The sequence below is a fragment of the Dermochelys coriacea genome, chromosome 1 (genome assembly GCF_009764565.3).
Source record: "Dermochelys coriacea isolate rDerCor1 chromosome 1, rDerCor1.pri.v4, whole genome shotgun sequence".
NCBI classification, from domain to species: Eukaryota; Metazoa; Chordata; order Testudines; family Dermochelyidae; genus Dermochelys; species Dermochelys coriacea.
In genome coordinates this window covers 207,814,622-207,827,992 of record NC_050068.2, presented here as the reverse complement: position 1 = coordinate 207,827,992, position 13,371 = coordinate 207,814,622, and the positions used below count along the sequence as shown (strand labels likewise).

The 13,371-nt window shown below is 46.7% G+C and overlaps 1 protein-coding gene across 1 annotated transcript; it reads left to right on the top strand.

Annotated features, from left to right (window-relative positions):
• The first annotated feature begins 4,740 nt into the window (after positions 1 to 4,740).
• DUSP12 (dual specificity phosphatase 12) lies at positions 4,741 to 12,524 on the top strand. Its single transcript, XM_038382760.2, has 6 exons — positions 4,741 to 5,108; positions 5,678 to 5,791; positions 5,897 to 6,015; positions 6,552 to 6,648; positions 7,390 to 7,576; positions 10,274 to 12,524. Exons 1-6 carry the CDS (start codon positions 4,753 to 4,755, stop codon positions 10,433 to 10,435), a joined length of 1,035 nt encoding a protein of 344 aa, XP_038238688.2. The 5' UTR covers positions 4,741 to 4,752; the 3' UTR covers positions 10,436 to 12,524.
• Positions 12,525 to 13,371: the final 847 nt, after the last annotated feature.

Here is a 13,371-nt window from a genome sequence, read left to right as displayed (position 1 = left end):
ACAACAAAGCACTAAAAAGCTAAGGGAGAGTGAAGGAACAGTAAAGAGATCTCCCATTTAAAATGGAAAAGGTAACACTACAGTGCTAATGATCAATGGTCACATAAACACCACCCTATACCGGAAACCTACTGACCACTATACTTACCTACATGCCTCCAGCTTTCATCCAGACCACAGCACAAGATCCATTGTCTACAGCCAAGCTCTACAATACAACTGCATTTGCTCCAACCCCTCAGACAGAGACAAACACCTACAAGATCTCTATCAAGCATTCTTACAACTACAATACTCACCTGCTGAAGTGAAGAAACAGATTGACAGAGCCAGAAGAGTACCCAGAAGTCACCTACTACAGGACAGGCCCAAGAAAGAAAATAACGGAACACCACTAGCCATCACCTTCAGCCCCCAACTAAAACCTCTCCAACACATCATCAAGGATCTACAGCCTATCCTGAAGGACGACCCATCACTCTCACAGAACTTGGGAGACAGGCCAGTCCTTGCTTACAGACAGCCCCCCAACCTGAAGCAAATATTCACCAGCAACCACACACCGCACAACAAAAACACTAACCCAGGAACCTATCCTTGCAACAAAGCCCGTTGCCAACTGTGTCCACATATCTATTCAGGGGACACCGTCATGGGGCCTAAACACATCAGCCACACTATCAGAATAGTAAAAGAATAAATGGACACAAATCAGACGTCAAGAATTATAACATTCAAAAACCAGTCGGAGAACATTTCAGTCTCTCTGGTCACTCTATTACAGACCTACAAGTTCTGGTCACCCTAGTCCTGTTCAACATATTCATAAATGATCTGGAAAAAGGGGTAAACAGTGAGGTGGGAAAATTTGCAGATGATACAAAAGTACTCAAGTCCCAAGCAGACTGTGAAGAGCTACAAAAGAATCTCTCAAAACTGGGTGACTGGGCAACAAAATGGCAGATGAAATTCAATGTTGATAAATACAAAGTAATGCACATTGGAAAACATAATCCCAAGTATACTTATAAAGTGATGGGGTCTAAATTAGCTGTAACCACTAAAGAAAGAGATCTTGGAGTCATTGTGGATAGTTCTCTGAAAACGTCCACTCAATGTGCAGCGGCAGTCAAAAAAGCAAACAGAATGTTGGGACTCATTAAGAAAGGGATAGATAATAAGACAGAAAATATCATATTACCGCCATATAAATCCATGGTAAACCCATATCTTGAATACCGTGTGCAGATGTGGTCTCCCCATCTTAAAAAAGATATATTAGACTTGGAAAAGGTTCAGAAAAGGGCAACAAAAATAATTAGGGGTATGGAATGGCTTCCATATGAGGAGTGATTAATAAGACTGAGACTTTTCACCTTGAAAAAGAAATGACTAAGGGGGTCTATAAAATCATGACTGGTGTGGAGAAAGTAAATAAGGAAGTGTTATTTACTCCTCATAACACAAGAACTAGGGGTCACTAAATAAAATTAATAGGCAGCAGGTTTAAAACAAACAAAAGGAAGTATTTTTTCACAGAATGCACAGTGAACCTGTGGAACTCTTTGCCAGAGGATGTTGTGAAGGCCAAGACTATAACAGGGTTAAAAGAACTAGATAAGTTCCTGGAGGATAGATCCATTAATGGCTATTAACCAGGATGGGCAGGGATGGTGTCCCTAGCCTCTGTTTGCCAGAAGCTGGGAATGGGCAACAAGGGATGGATCACTTAATGATTACCTGTTCTGATCATTCCCTCTGGGGAATCTGGCATTGGCAACTGTAGGAAGACAGGATATTGGGCTAGATGGACCTTTGATCTGACTCATTATGGCTGTTCTTATGTTCTGTTTTGGCAGCCTGAATGGGAGCAGGGAAGAAAAGTTGAGAAAATCCCAGAGCCCCTTAAGGTGGGTACTGAAAGGGAAACAGCAGCATATCAAGGCACTGATCATCATACCTAGCTAAAGTGACCTGCAACAAGGAGGGAACGCTCTGAGCCAGTCCCAGCTGACTAGTGAAATATGACATTAAATATGTTAGCGAGACAAGCTGGGTGAGGTAGTATCTTTTATTGGACCAACTTCTGTTGGTGAGAGAGACAGAAGTTGGTCCAATAAAAGATATTACCTCACCCACCTTGTTTCTCTAGTATCCTGGGATTGACATAGCTACAACACTGCATACAACAGTGAATATGTTGTCTGTTTCTTGTCAAGATAGAGAGCTGTGTTGGGAACTTCCAACAGCTTTACTTGTTAACTTACTTTAAAGGTGAGGTACAACGCATTTTGTCAGCAGCAGTTCTGGGCTCCCAGAAAGGTTTTTGCTGCAGATGCCTTTGCTAAGAATTAGGGATAATTTGGGGGAGGTTTCAAAGGTGTTCTGCAGTGATATATTTTAAAAAAAAACAGGAGTCTTTTCTTGGTTCATCTGATTTGTTGCTAATGCAGATCCATTTTGGCTTGGTTCAGTTCTAACCAACCCAGTTATTAGATTGTAATACAGTAAGTGGCTGAATTTTCTTTTCAGAGTAAAACAAGCTCAAGGCTGCCCCCTGCTGACATTTTTGCTATTTGCATACTGGGAAGGCAAGTGTAGCGACCAAGCACTCTGGTTGCTCTTATTCTCCTGAGACCTCAGAACCTAGTTGCTAACCTCTGAGCACAGTGGGAGAGGAAAACTCTTCCTGAAAACAAAAAAGGACTTGCCGTTCCCAAAGCCAGTCCCAGATGATGGAACACCCCATTTCCATGGTGTAAGGATCTGTGTACTGTTGCTTTGAAACAGCAGGAAGCCAGGTAGAAAGGGGATGGGGAAGCTAGGCAGAGGCTTTGCATTGAAGAGGAGACAGAGCAATGTTAGGGATAATACTGTTTTCCTTATTATAAAAAAAAATCCCATTTTAGTGCTAGACAAAAACAACTTTCAGGGATTCTTTGGTATTGACACAAGAGCGTTCCTACTTCTTGGACCCACATGGAACTCCTGGTAGCTCCAAGGGTGGAAAGAGCCTTCCTCCTTCTGCTGTGTAGAGTGTAGGCATGGCCACCACATGATCCCCCATACAGATCAGGCTGACTCAGTTCTGGAATCTGACTCCTTTTCCTGTAGTCTCAGACCTTGCAAAGTCTTTTCAGAGCCCTGTCCCTGCCCACCCACCCCAATCCTAGCCCGTTCCAATTTACTCTATGTCAGTGGTTCTCAACCAGGGGTATGCAGAGATCTTCCATGGAGTACATGAACTCATCTAGATATTTGCCTAGTTTTACAACAGGCTACATAAAAAGCACCAGCGAAGTCAGTATGAACTAAAATTTCACATGGACAAAATGAGAAGGGAAGCAATTTTTCAGTAACAGTGCTCTGTGACACCTTGTATTTTGATGTCTGATTTTGTAAGCAAGTAGTTTTTATGTGAGGTGAAACTTGGGGTTCGCAAGACAAATCAGACTCCTGAAAGGGACACAGTAGTCTGGAGAGATTGGGAGCCACTGCTCTATTATGTCATACAGTCATATGTTTCCATGCAGGGCATTTATGCAGCTTGGAGTCTACAGGTTTGTGTATATCATGATGGGTATGTATATGCAGGTCTCAAAGGTGGTGTGTGTGCCTGTGTGTTCGGATATGGTGTGTCCACAAAGCTCAGCTGGGGTGTGTGTCTACATGTGTTTGTACATACAAGCAACAGGAGGACTTGTGGCACCTTAGAGACTAACAAGCTTATTTGAGCATAAGCTTTCGTGAGCTACAGCTCACTTCATCGGATGCATTAAGTGAGCTGTAGCTCACGAAAGCTTATGCTCAAATAAATTTGTTAGTCTCTAAGGTGCCACAAGTCCTCCTTTTCTTTTTGCGAATACAGAATAACACGGCTGCTCCTCTGAAACCTGTCTTTGTGCATACAGTGTGAACACGCATGACTCGGCTGCGGGGGTGCGTTTAGGTGTTTGTGCACAGGTGTGTGTGCGCGAGCAACAACCAGAGGAGACAAAGATGGAAACTGCCCTATTGGTGGGTGGGGGAAGAGGCGCTTCCCCCAGGTACCAAGAGGGCCGTTTCCACTTTAGAACCGAGGACGTCTCGCTGTCGGCGCTGAGCGAAGCACCGGGAGGCGGGATTCGGTGGCAGCGACGGGGAAGGGCTAGACCGGCAGCCGCCATGTTGGTAGTGGCGGCGGGGAGGTTCAGACCGGCAGCCGCCATGTTGGGGGTGGCAATGGTGGGGAGAAGGGCTAGACGGGCAGCCGCCATGTTGGTAGTGGCGGCGGGGAGGTTCAGACCGGCAGCCGCCATGTTGGGGGTGGCAATGGTGGGGAGAAGGGCTAGACCGGCAGCCGCCATGTTGGTAGTGGCGGCGGGGAGGTTCAGGCCGGCAGCCGCCATGTTGGGGGTGGCAATGGTGGGGAGAAGGGCTAGACCGGCAGCCGCCATGTTGGTAGTGGCGGCGGGGAGGTTCAGACCGGCAGCCGCCATGTTGGGGGTGGCAATGGTGGGGAGAAGGGCTAGACCGGCAGCCGCCATGTTGGTAGTGGCGGCGGGGAGGTTCAGACCGGCAGCCGCCATGTTGGGGGTGGCAATGGTGGGGAGAAGGGCTAGACGGGCAGCCGCCATGTTGGTAGTGGCGGCGGGGAGGTTCAGACCGGCAGCCGCCATGTTGGGGGTGGCAATGGTGGGGAGAAGGGCTAGACCGGCAGCCGCCATGTTGGGGGTGGCAATGGTGGGGAGAAGGGCTAGACCGGCAGCCGCCATGTTGGTCGTGGCGGCGGGGAGGTTCAGACCGGAAGCCGTCATGTTGCGGCTGGCGGTGGTGGGGAGGGGCAGACCGGAAGCCGCCCGGCCGGGGCCACCCGACGCGCGAGGCCGGATGGTGCCGCTGCTCCCTGGCCTGTTCGTGGGCGGCGCGGCGGCCGGGGCCCTGCAGGCGGCGGGGGTGGCGGCGCTGCTCTCGGTGGACGCGGAGGAGCCGCCCGCGGTGCCGGGGGTCCGGACCCTGCATATCCCGGCGCGGGACGAGCCCGGCACCGACCTGCTGAGCCACCTCGACTCCTGCGCCGCCTTCCTCAGCGCGGCCCGGGCGGGGGGCGGCGCCGTCCTGGTGCGATGGTGAGCCCGGGGCAGGGGACCCCCGCTCCCCCCAGCGTCCTGGCCCGGGCTGGGCTCCTGGGGCAGTGCGGCCGGAGGCTGAGCTGTCCGAGTGGCCGAGCCCCGGTGCCCTGGCCTTAGCAGCAGGGCAGGCAGCGCCTTAGTGCTACGTGTGGGGGAGAAGCGCAGAGGTGCTGGAACTAGCCCTGTTGCGGGGTGGGAGCTGCTGCCGCCCTGTCTGGCTTGAAGTGGTTCCCATCATAAACCGGGTTTACAGTTTGGTTCAATGGCTCTCAGCTTCCCCCACTGTGCACATCTTTCCAGCATCCCTGGAGAAGTGAGATGTGGTCGGACCCTTGCTCCCTGCCGTGACCAGGAACAAGTGATCCCGTTTTCACCTCTCGGGTCCACACGCTCTCCTGCCAGGCCCTGCTCACGTCCCCCTCAGGCCAGAAACGGAGCAAAGAGATTCATTTCAAGCCTCTCTTCCGTTTTTACTGGTCTGCTTCTGGGGAAATGAATTAATTCCTCTAGTGTATTTTCCCCAGTTTTGTTCCTGATCTTGTTCTGAAGAGTTCTTTGTCTTTCAGCCATGCTGGAGTCAGTCGAAGTGTTGCTTTAGTGACGGCGTATTTAATGAAAACCAACAATCTCACCTTCGAAGAGGCTTATGCCACTATCAAAGCCATCAAATCAGATGCCAAGTGAGTTCTTTGCCCTGATAAGATTCCTTTCTGTCCCTGTGTGGACTAATATGTGCGTTCTCCATAGCCTAGGAAATGTGCCTCTGATTTTCACTGTTGTTCCAGAATGAACGAAGGCTTTGAATGGCAGCTGAAACTCTATGAAGCAATGGGCTGTAAAGTTGATGTGACCAGTGCCATATACAAACAGTATCGCTTGCAAAAAGTTACAGAGAAATATTCTGGTGAGTGAAGATAATATCAGGTGCTGTGTGTTCAGGTGAGCTAGAGCTATAGTAGCTAAGAGTTATTGAACTTGCAAAAGGATGGTATATTATATTTCTTCTAGGGTAGATACCTGTTCCAGGACTGAAATATTAGCACTATTAGCCTTTCAGTTACACACTGCTGGCTCTAATCTAGCTTGGTTTGGCAATTCCATTGATTTATACCAGTGCAACTGAGAGCAGATAGTGCTCAAATATGGTGATTTGTGCATGTAAAAACCTTGATAGCCTGAAAACTTTGCATATTGTGTGTATAAAGTTTTGTGACCTGGAGTCATCTGTACACCAGGACAAGATCAAGACATGCTATCTGTAGATACAAAGCTTCTTGTAATTAGCACAATGGAACTCCCCTTTTTAGAAACTAAGGGGTGAGGCTCATCTCTTAGGAACTTCCTAAGGAAGGGGAGGGTGAGGGTAAGAAATGTGAAGACTATAAATAGGTCATTAAGTTTGAGTTCAGTTCACAGATTTGTATCACTCACTCTCTGCAGAGCTGCAAGACTTGCCACGAGAAGTCTTTGCAGCTGACCCAACCAGCATTTGTCAAACTCTCAACAGTGAGGTTCTCTACAAATGCAGAAAATGCAGGTATGGAGCATTTCATTTCTCACAAAGCGTAACTCTGAAATAAACTGTTGTAAGGAAAATTAGCCTTTATAGCTTATTGGGTTTGTCTCTTTCAGAACAGGAATAAATCCTTGAAAAACTTTTAAACAGAAGTACATATGATACTTTCCTTTGCCTAATCTTTGTTTTGTGATCATGAAGAATAAAATGTCTCTCAGGCTCTGAAGTCCCTTAGAACCCCTGGAGCTAAGTGTACATCTTCTGTAAGTAGGTGCAGCTCCACTTAAGTTGCTTCTGCTTACACCAAAACTAACATTGAGTTTAATAAATTGAAACTGTTCAAAATCTGCCCCGCCCCAAAGAAGCCTCTTAACTCCATAGGTCAATTGTCTGGTCTTGTTTCGGCCTCTTTTTCTTAATCATTGGAAATAAGAGAAATTCCTATTTTCTAGCTGTACAGTTCCCAGACATATGTACCTAGATCTCATGTTTCATTAGCTAGGAATTTGCTAAAAGTAACTACATAAGAAACAAAGTATAACTGTGGGAAAGAGGCCCAGGGCTGAAACATGATAGGATTTGCTGACGTTGGGAGAGGGCCTAAAAAGGGACAGCCTTCATTGACCTCTTCAAATGAAAAAAGAAAATATACACTGTATTACCCCATCCATTTGCTGCTGCTACTGTTGCCTTGTACTTCACTGTTCTCCAGTTATCTTCAGCATTTTTTCTCTCTCTCTCTCTTTTTCCTCTGGAGAATAGACGTTCCCTATTTCGTAGTTCGAGCATTTTGGCCCATGCTGAAGGAAGTGGACCAGCAGCCTTTGCTCACAAGAGGATTACAGATCCTGCTCAGCTTCGTAATGACAGTCAGGTTAAATGTACCTCTTACTTCATTGAGCCTGTACAGTGGATGGAGCCAGTATTGTTAGGAGTGATGGAAGGACAGGTGAGGGAAGCAAGCATTTCACATTGTTTATCTGTGAAACTCCCTTAAGAGACATTCTCACTTTTTTTTTTTTTTTTTTTTTTTTACTGATTCTGTGCATCTGACCAGACTCCTTAAATCTTCTGGTTTTATTGCTCATGCAAGACTGCTGTTACAGCTACAGTCCTTTCAGTCTCCACCACCTCTGAAGCTCATTAATAAGCTGTAAATGTCATCTTCTCCCACTTCTACAGCTCTAGGGCTCCCACATGAGTCACCAATAGCCACTAACTGATGGAGGATGATACCCGGAGTGGGATTCTGCTTCAGGTATCCTCCATGACAATAGATTATTAAGCCATAGGACACCTCTTTTATAGCTCCATCGAGTACAATTGTGATTATGCAGCAGAGATGTTTTTAGAGCAACCTTGCAGAATTTCACTTACCCTGTTAGAGATTGCGGGTTTTGTTTTGCTGAAGAAGCATATCTAGGTTTTTTCAGTTATCACCAAAATGAAGGACAAGTAAGTAGATTTGATGCCTGGACTGGTGAGTCTTCATGACAATACTGTAAAGCTGATTTAAACTATATGTTTGCTGCTTTCTCAGCTCCACTTCTGCCAGAAGACTCTTGTCAGCTCTCTTCTGCCCTCCCAAAAATCCCAGCTTTACCATGTGTGCAGTTCTGCTGCCTCTTTCTTCCCACATTCCAGAAAAGCATGATCACGTTACTATACATTTGTTGAAAATGGCTTCCAGAGAAACTTGAAAATAGGCACTGTTTTCATCGCTCTAACAGCGGTGTATGATACGGTATAGCACAGTGGCCAGCTCGTGAAGGTATCATGGGTCCTGCTACCTTGGATCACAGGCATTGTTGAACTGTTCCTCTGCGATGGGCAGTTCAGAGTCCATATAGGGGAGAAGACGAGTGCTTGGAGACGATAGAGCAGTGGGTTACCCCAGGACTCTGTGCTTTCTCCAACCCTGTCCAACCTTTACATCAATGACCTGCCAACAACGGAGTCACGAAAGTTCATTTATGCAGACATCTGTTGTGGTACCCAGGCCCAGACATTTCATGAGCTTGATGCCACCTTAAACCAGGACAAGATAAAAGTTGACTACTGTAAGACTTGGTGCCTCCAGCCAAGCATCATAAAAACAGTCTCCAGTTTGTTCCATCTTCATCACTCCAGCACAACACAAGAACTGAATGTTTATCTGAATGTTCAGAAGGTGAAGCCTAAAGTAGAACCGGTCTATCTAGGTGTGACCTTAGACCGCACACTGAGTTACCATGCCCACCTGAAGAACACAGCAGCCGAAGTTAAGATGCACAACAATCTTCTTAGCAAAGAGGCAGGTTCGTCATGGGGTGCTCGTGCTCCAATTTTGCAGACATCAGCTCTTGCCACCTTGTATTTGGTGGCGGAGTACTGTGCACCAGTTTGGAGTTGATCATCACATACCAAACTGGCAGATACGCAGTTACATGCTGCCATGAGTATCATCTCTGGCACCCTGCGTCCGACTCCACTCCCATGGCAGCTTCCAGTTTTGAGTAATTTTTTCTCCTCATATCAGACGAGAGGTTGCCACTGGCAAGTTACTGGAGAAAGTATGTGCCAACTCAAGCCTGCCTCTGCACGATTACCTTTTTAAACCACCAGCTGCACAGTTGTTGTCACGTCGCCCATTATAGTCTCATCTGCCATGCCAGGATGTTACTTAATTACTTTTGTTCCTCTGCTGTTTATGCAACTGCATACTACTATGTTTGGGATAGTTCTTACAGCATGAAATGCTATGCACAACAGGCTTTATCGCAGAGGTGCTCAAACTGTGGCTCACAGAGCTCTTTCTAGTGGTCTGCAAAATGGAGGGCCAGATCTTCAAAAGAGCTCAACTCCCATATAGGCACCTGAAAATCTGGTCACTTAAATTAAGTGCTTAAGACCCATCAGCTATAATTGAGGACAATGGTAGATGCTAAATGTTGAGAACTTAGAATCTGGCTATTTCATTTCAGTTCTAATCAGGAGATGAGCTGTCTCCTCTTCTGGTTGCTGAATGCTCTTGTAAATCTGGTCCAAAATGTTCTGAATACCCAGCAAAATAGGTGATCTCTTGAAGTGTTTTGCAAAATGAAAAAATAGAAAAATTCTTCCTTTATTATACTGACGTGGCTAGATTTCAGTAGTCTTGTTGGACTTGTGAAATATGATCCTCTAGTCTGAGAAGGGACTTGTGTGGATTTGATTACAGCCTATAAGTACCTACATGGGAACACATATTTAACAAACATGGGCTCTTTGGTCTAGCAGAGAAAGTTTTATAACATGATCCACTGGCTGGAAGTTGAAGCTAGAAAAATTCAGACTAGAAATAAGGTGTAAATTTTTAACAAGGTAATTAACCATTGGAACAAGTTACCAAAGGTCGTGGTGGATTCTCCATCCCTGTTAATTTTTAATAAATACTGGATGTTTACCTTAACAATATGCTCTATGAATTATTTTGGGGAAGTTCTGTGACCTGTGTTATACAGGAGGTCAGACTAGATGATCACAATGTCCCTTCTAGCCTTGGAATATGTGAAACTGTTGATGTGGTCCCAGGCTCTGTAGTTGCTTCCTAGGAGTTCTAGTCCTGAAGTCTGAGAAGTGAATTGTTTGAAAGAGCCTTATATATGGTTGCTTGTGTTTATTGCAGCTTCTGTGCCCAAAATGCACTTCGAAGTTGGGCTCCTTCAGTTGGCGTGGTGAACAGTGTTCGTGTGGCCGATGGGTGACTCCTGCCTTCCAGATTCACAAGAGTCGGGTGGATGAAATGAAAGCGCTGCCAGTTTGTGGATTCCAAACTCTCAAAACGTGAACTCTGGTGCTTGCTGGCTTTAGTGACTCCCCTGAGGCTCTCTGAGAACTGTTGCCTGTTATAGTGTATTGCTGTGGTCAGTAGTTACTTCCTTTCTGTTAGCATGAGGGTGGTTTGGCACTGCTGGAATATAGAGTTGTAGCACAAGCTTCTAGTGTTTATGAACATGTGCATCAGTGCAAGAGAATTGTTTAAGATGGGCCGGATGACTCTCCTTGGGGCTTCCTGTATTTCAAAGATTTGGGGAGGGCCATATGAATTAATGGAAAAAATCCACTGATATCTTTTTAAAAAACCATAGATGAAATATTGCTGATCGTAGATCCTGCAAGTGTGAAGTGCTAATAAACTCCATCTAGTCATGCCTATGGTCTTGCAAAATATCTGGTAAAGTTTTGGAGCACATTTGACATCTGTAAATACAGAGCAAGAAAGGCATATTTTGAAACCAGTGGTGTTGTGAAGGCTCCTTAGTTTAGAAGGAGGATGGCATGTGGCTTTTGCTTATGGGCTATCATTTCATGGTAGCATTTCTGTAAGACCAGTTCCAAAGGTCCTATATGAAGGCAAATGTTTATGAAAAGGGAATGCATGCTGTATGATATGGGCTTATGACCAGAACATAGCATTGGGGGTGAGGAGTTCGATTCCACTCTCTTCTGTAAACTGAGTGTGTGGCTGTGGCAAGCTACTTCTCCTCTGACCCAATCTCTCCAATTTCCTCAGCTGGAAAATGGACGTGATAATTTTTTGTAAATCACTTGAGATCTTTGGATAGAAGGTGCTGTGTATGTACTGTTTAGTCATGGTGATGGTCTCTTCTGAGGGTGGTTCTTCAACTTTTGTTTAATTTGGATGAAAACTGTTTCAAGTTAAGTTAGTAAATGGATGTTGAGACAATTTTCTATGAATGCCACTTTACAACAGGAACCTAAACAAGTCACTGAACAATTTTTCACAGGCCTCATAGATAGCAAGGGGAGAGCAGTACCGGGTTTAAAATGGTTCCGGTGGCCCGTGGCGCCAGGCCCACACTTGAAATGGGCCCACAACGGGTTAATCCAACCTGGGCCACAGCCCAGCAATGTGAAGAGTCAGCAACTTCCCAGCACCAGCTGAAACACTCGGCAGCCTGGGAAGTGCAGTGTGCAGGTGCAAAAGGGACTGGGTGTTGCAAGTTTCTAAAAAGTGGTGGGAGTTGTAGTTTGCATGCCGCTGTGTTCCGCTGGGGCCCTGGGACCTGCACTGCCAGCTGCACTACTAGTCCCAGAATGCCCCCTGCCATGCTACCAGCCACCCCAGCTGAAGTGGTCAGAGCGGACCAAAAAGAAACCCCAAGCAAGGAAATGTGTGGTGCAGGGAGAGGGTTCCCAGTGCTAATCCTGCTGTGCTCCGCTCCCCTCCCCCTTGGAGCTCCTGGCTCCACCCACCCTGAGTCTCACTCTCCTGGGGCGGTGGGGAGATAGGGGTAGCCCCCGGTGAATATGATGCTTGGGGGCTCCTGGGCACTGTCTTGACCCTGCACTTCAGGGTGGGAGGGTGGTTGTCTGTGGTCCCTGGGAGCAGGGGGCGCGGTGACAGCGGGGCTTGTCAGTGCTGGCTGCCATGCCCCCTGCCAGTGAGAATGAGTTAATGGAAAGTTTATAAAAAGAAGACCTATGATCGATGAGAGTGATTGCAGATGATTTTAAATAAGACAAAAAGAATGTTTTAAAATGAGCCAACTTGGCCCTTCCCAACCCACATACCAGTGTTAAAGCCCATGTGAACCCAGGTGCAAAGGGGAAATTGTTGGTCAGCAAAAAGGAGGGGAGGAATGAGGGAGGAAAGGCCTTAGAAAGGAGGTTGTAAATCTCATCTGAATCAAGACTAGAAGTTGGTCTGAAATTGGTTTTAACGGAAGTCAGTCATTGGCAATGACAGCACTTGTTTGTTAAAGGGTATAAAAAGTAATACCTGCCTGACCATGTTGAAGCTGCCCAAAATGGGTCTAAGAACTCCTGGGTTTGGTGTGTTTGTAGGTATCTTGATCAAATGCTTATAAATGTTTTGTTAATGTTTGGATGTATTAAATTGCTATTATTTAGTCTTTTTAGGCATGTTCAGAGCAATTGTATAAAATACAATTAGGCCTTTGGACTTAAAAGACTTTATGGTTATATTAGGGTCTTGATTGTACCCTGCATAATCATTCCAACACTTCCTTAACTTTTTGCCCACTGGTTAATGCACTCATCTGTGAGATCCAGGTTCACATCCCCCATCTGCCTGATGGGGGGGAAAAAGGTGGGAGACTCCCGTTCAGATCATCTCTGGGGGTGGCTATAGGACAACTACTAGGCTATGGGATATTCTGTTGTGGGTCTCCCTCAGTCTCTCCTCTTGAAGTTGTTCTGCTGTAGAAAATTGGGCCAGAAGAGAGTGAGAATGACTATAGCAGTAGTCCTCAAACTTTTTCAATTGTGCTCCCCCTTACCCAGTTGCATGCCCCTGGGAGCTAGGGTGTGTGTGAATGGGGCAGGATGAGGGAGAGGGAGCTGTGCTCTGGGGGTGGAGGGGTGAGTGAGGCAGGATGGGGAAGCTGCACTTTAGAGGTGGGGGGATGAATGGGGCAGACAGGGGAGGGGCAATTGCACTTGGGGTAGGAGGGGGGAGCACCTGATACCTCTCTTGCTGGAGCAATCCCAGAGTGCTCCCCCAGGCTCCAGCAGCAGCAGCAGCTCCTCTTCCTGCCTACTAGTGGCAGAGGCCAGTTACTGCAGGTAACTGGACTTTTATTGTCTAGGCAGCTGGGACTGGGAGGTGCTCTCCCTTCCCTCTGGGGGGCAGGCTTAGGCCTGCTGTGTCTAGGGTGACCAGACAGCAAGTGTGAAAAATTGGGACAGGGTGGGGGGTAATAGGAGCCTATATAAGAGCCCCAAATATTGGGACTACCC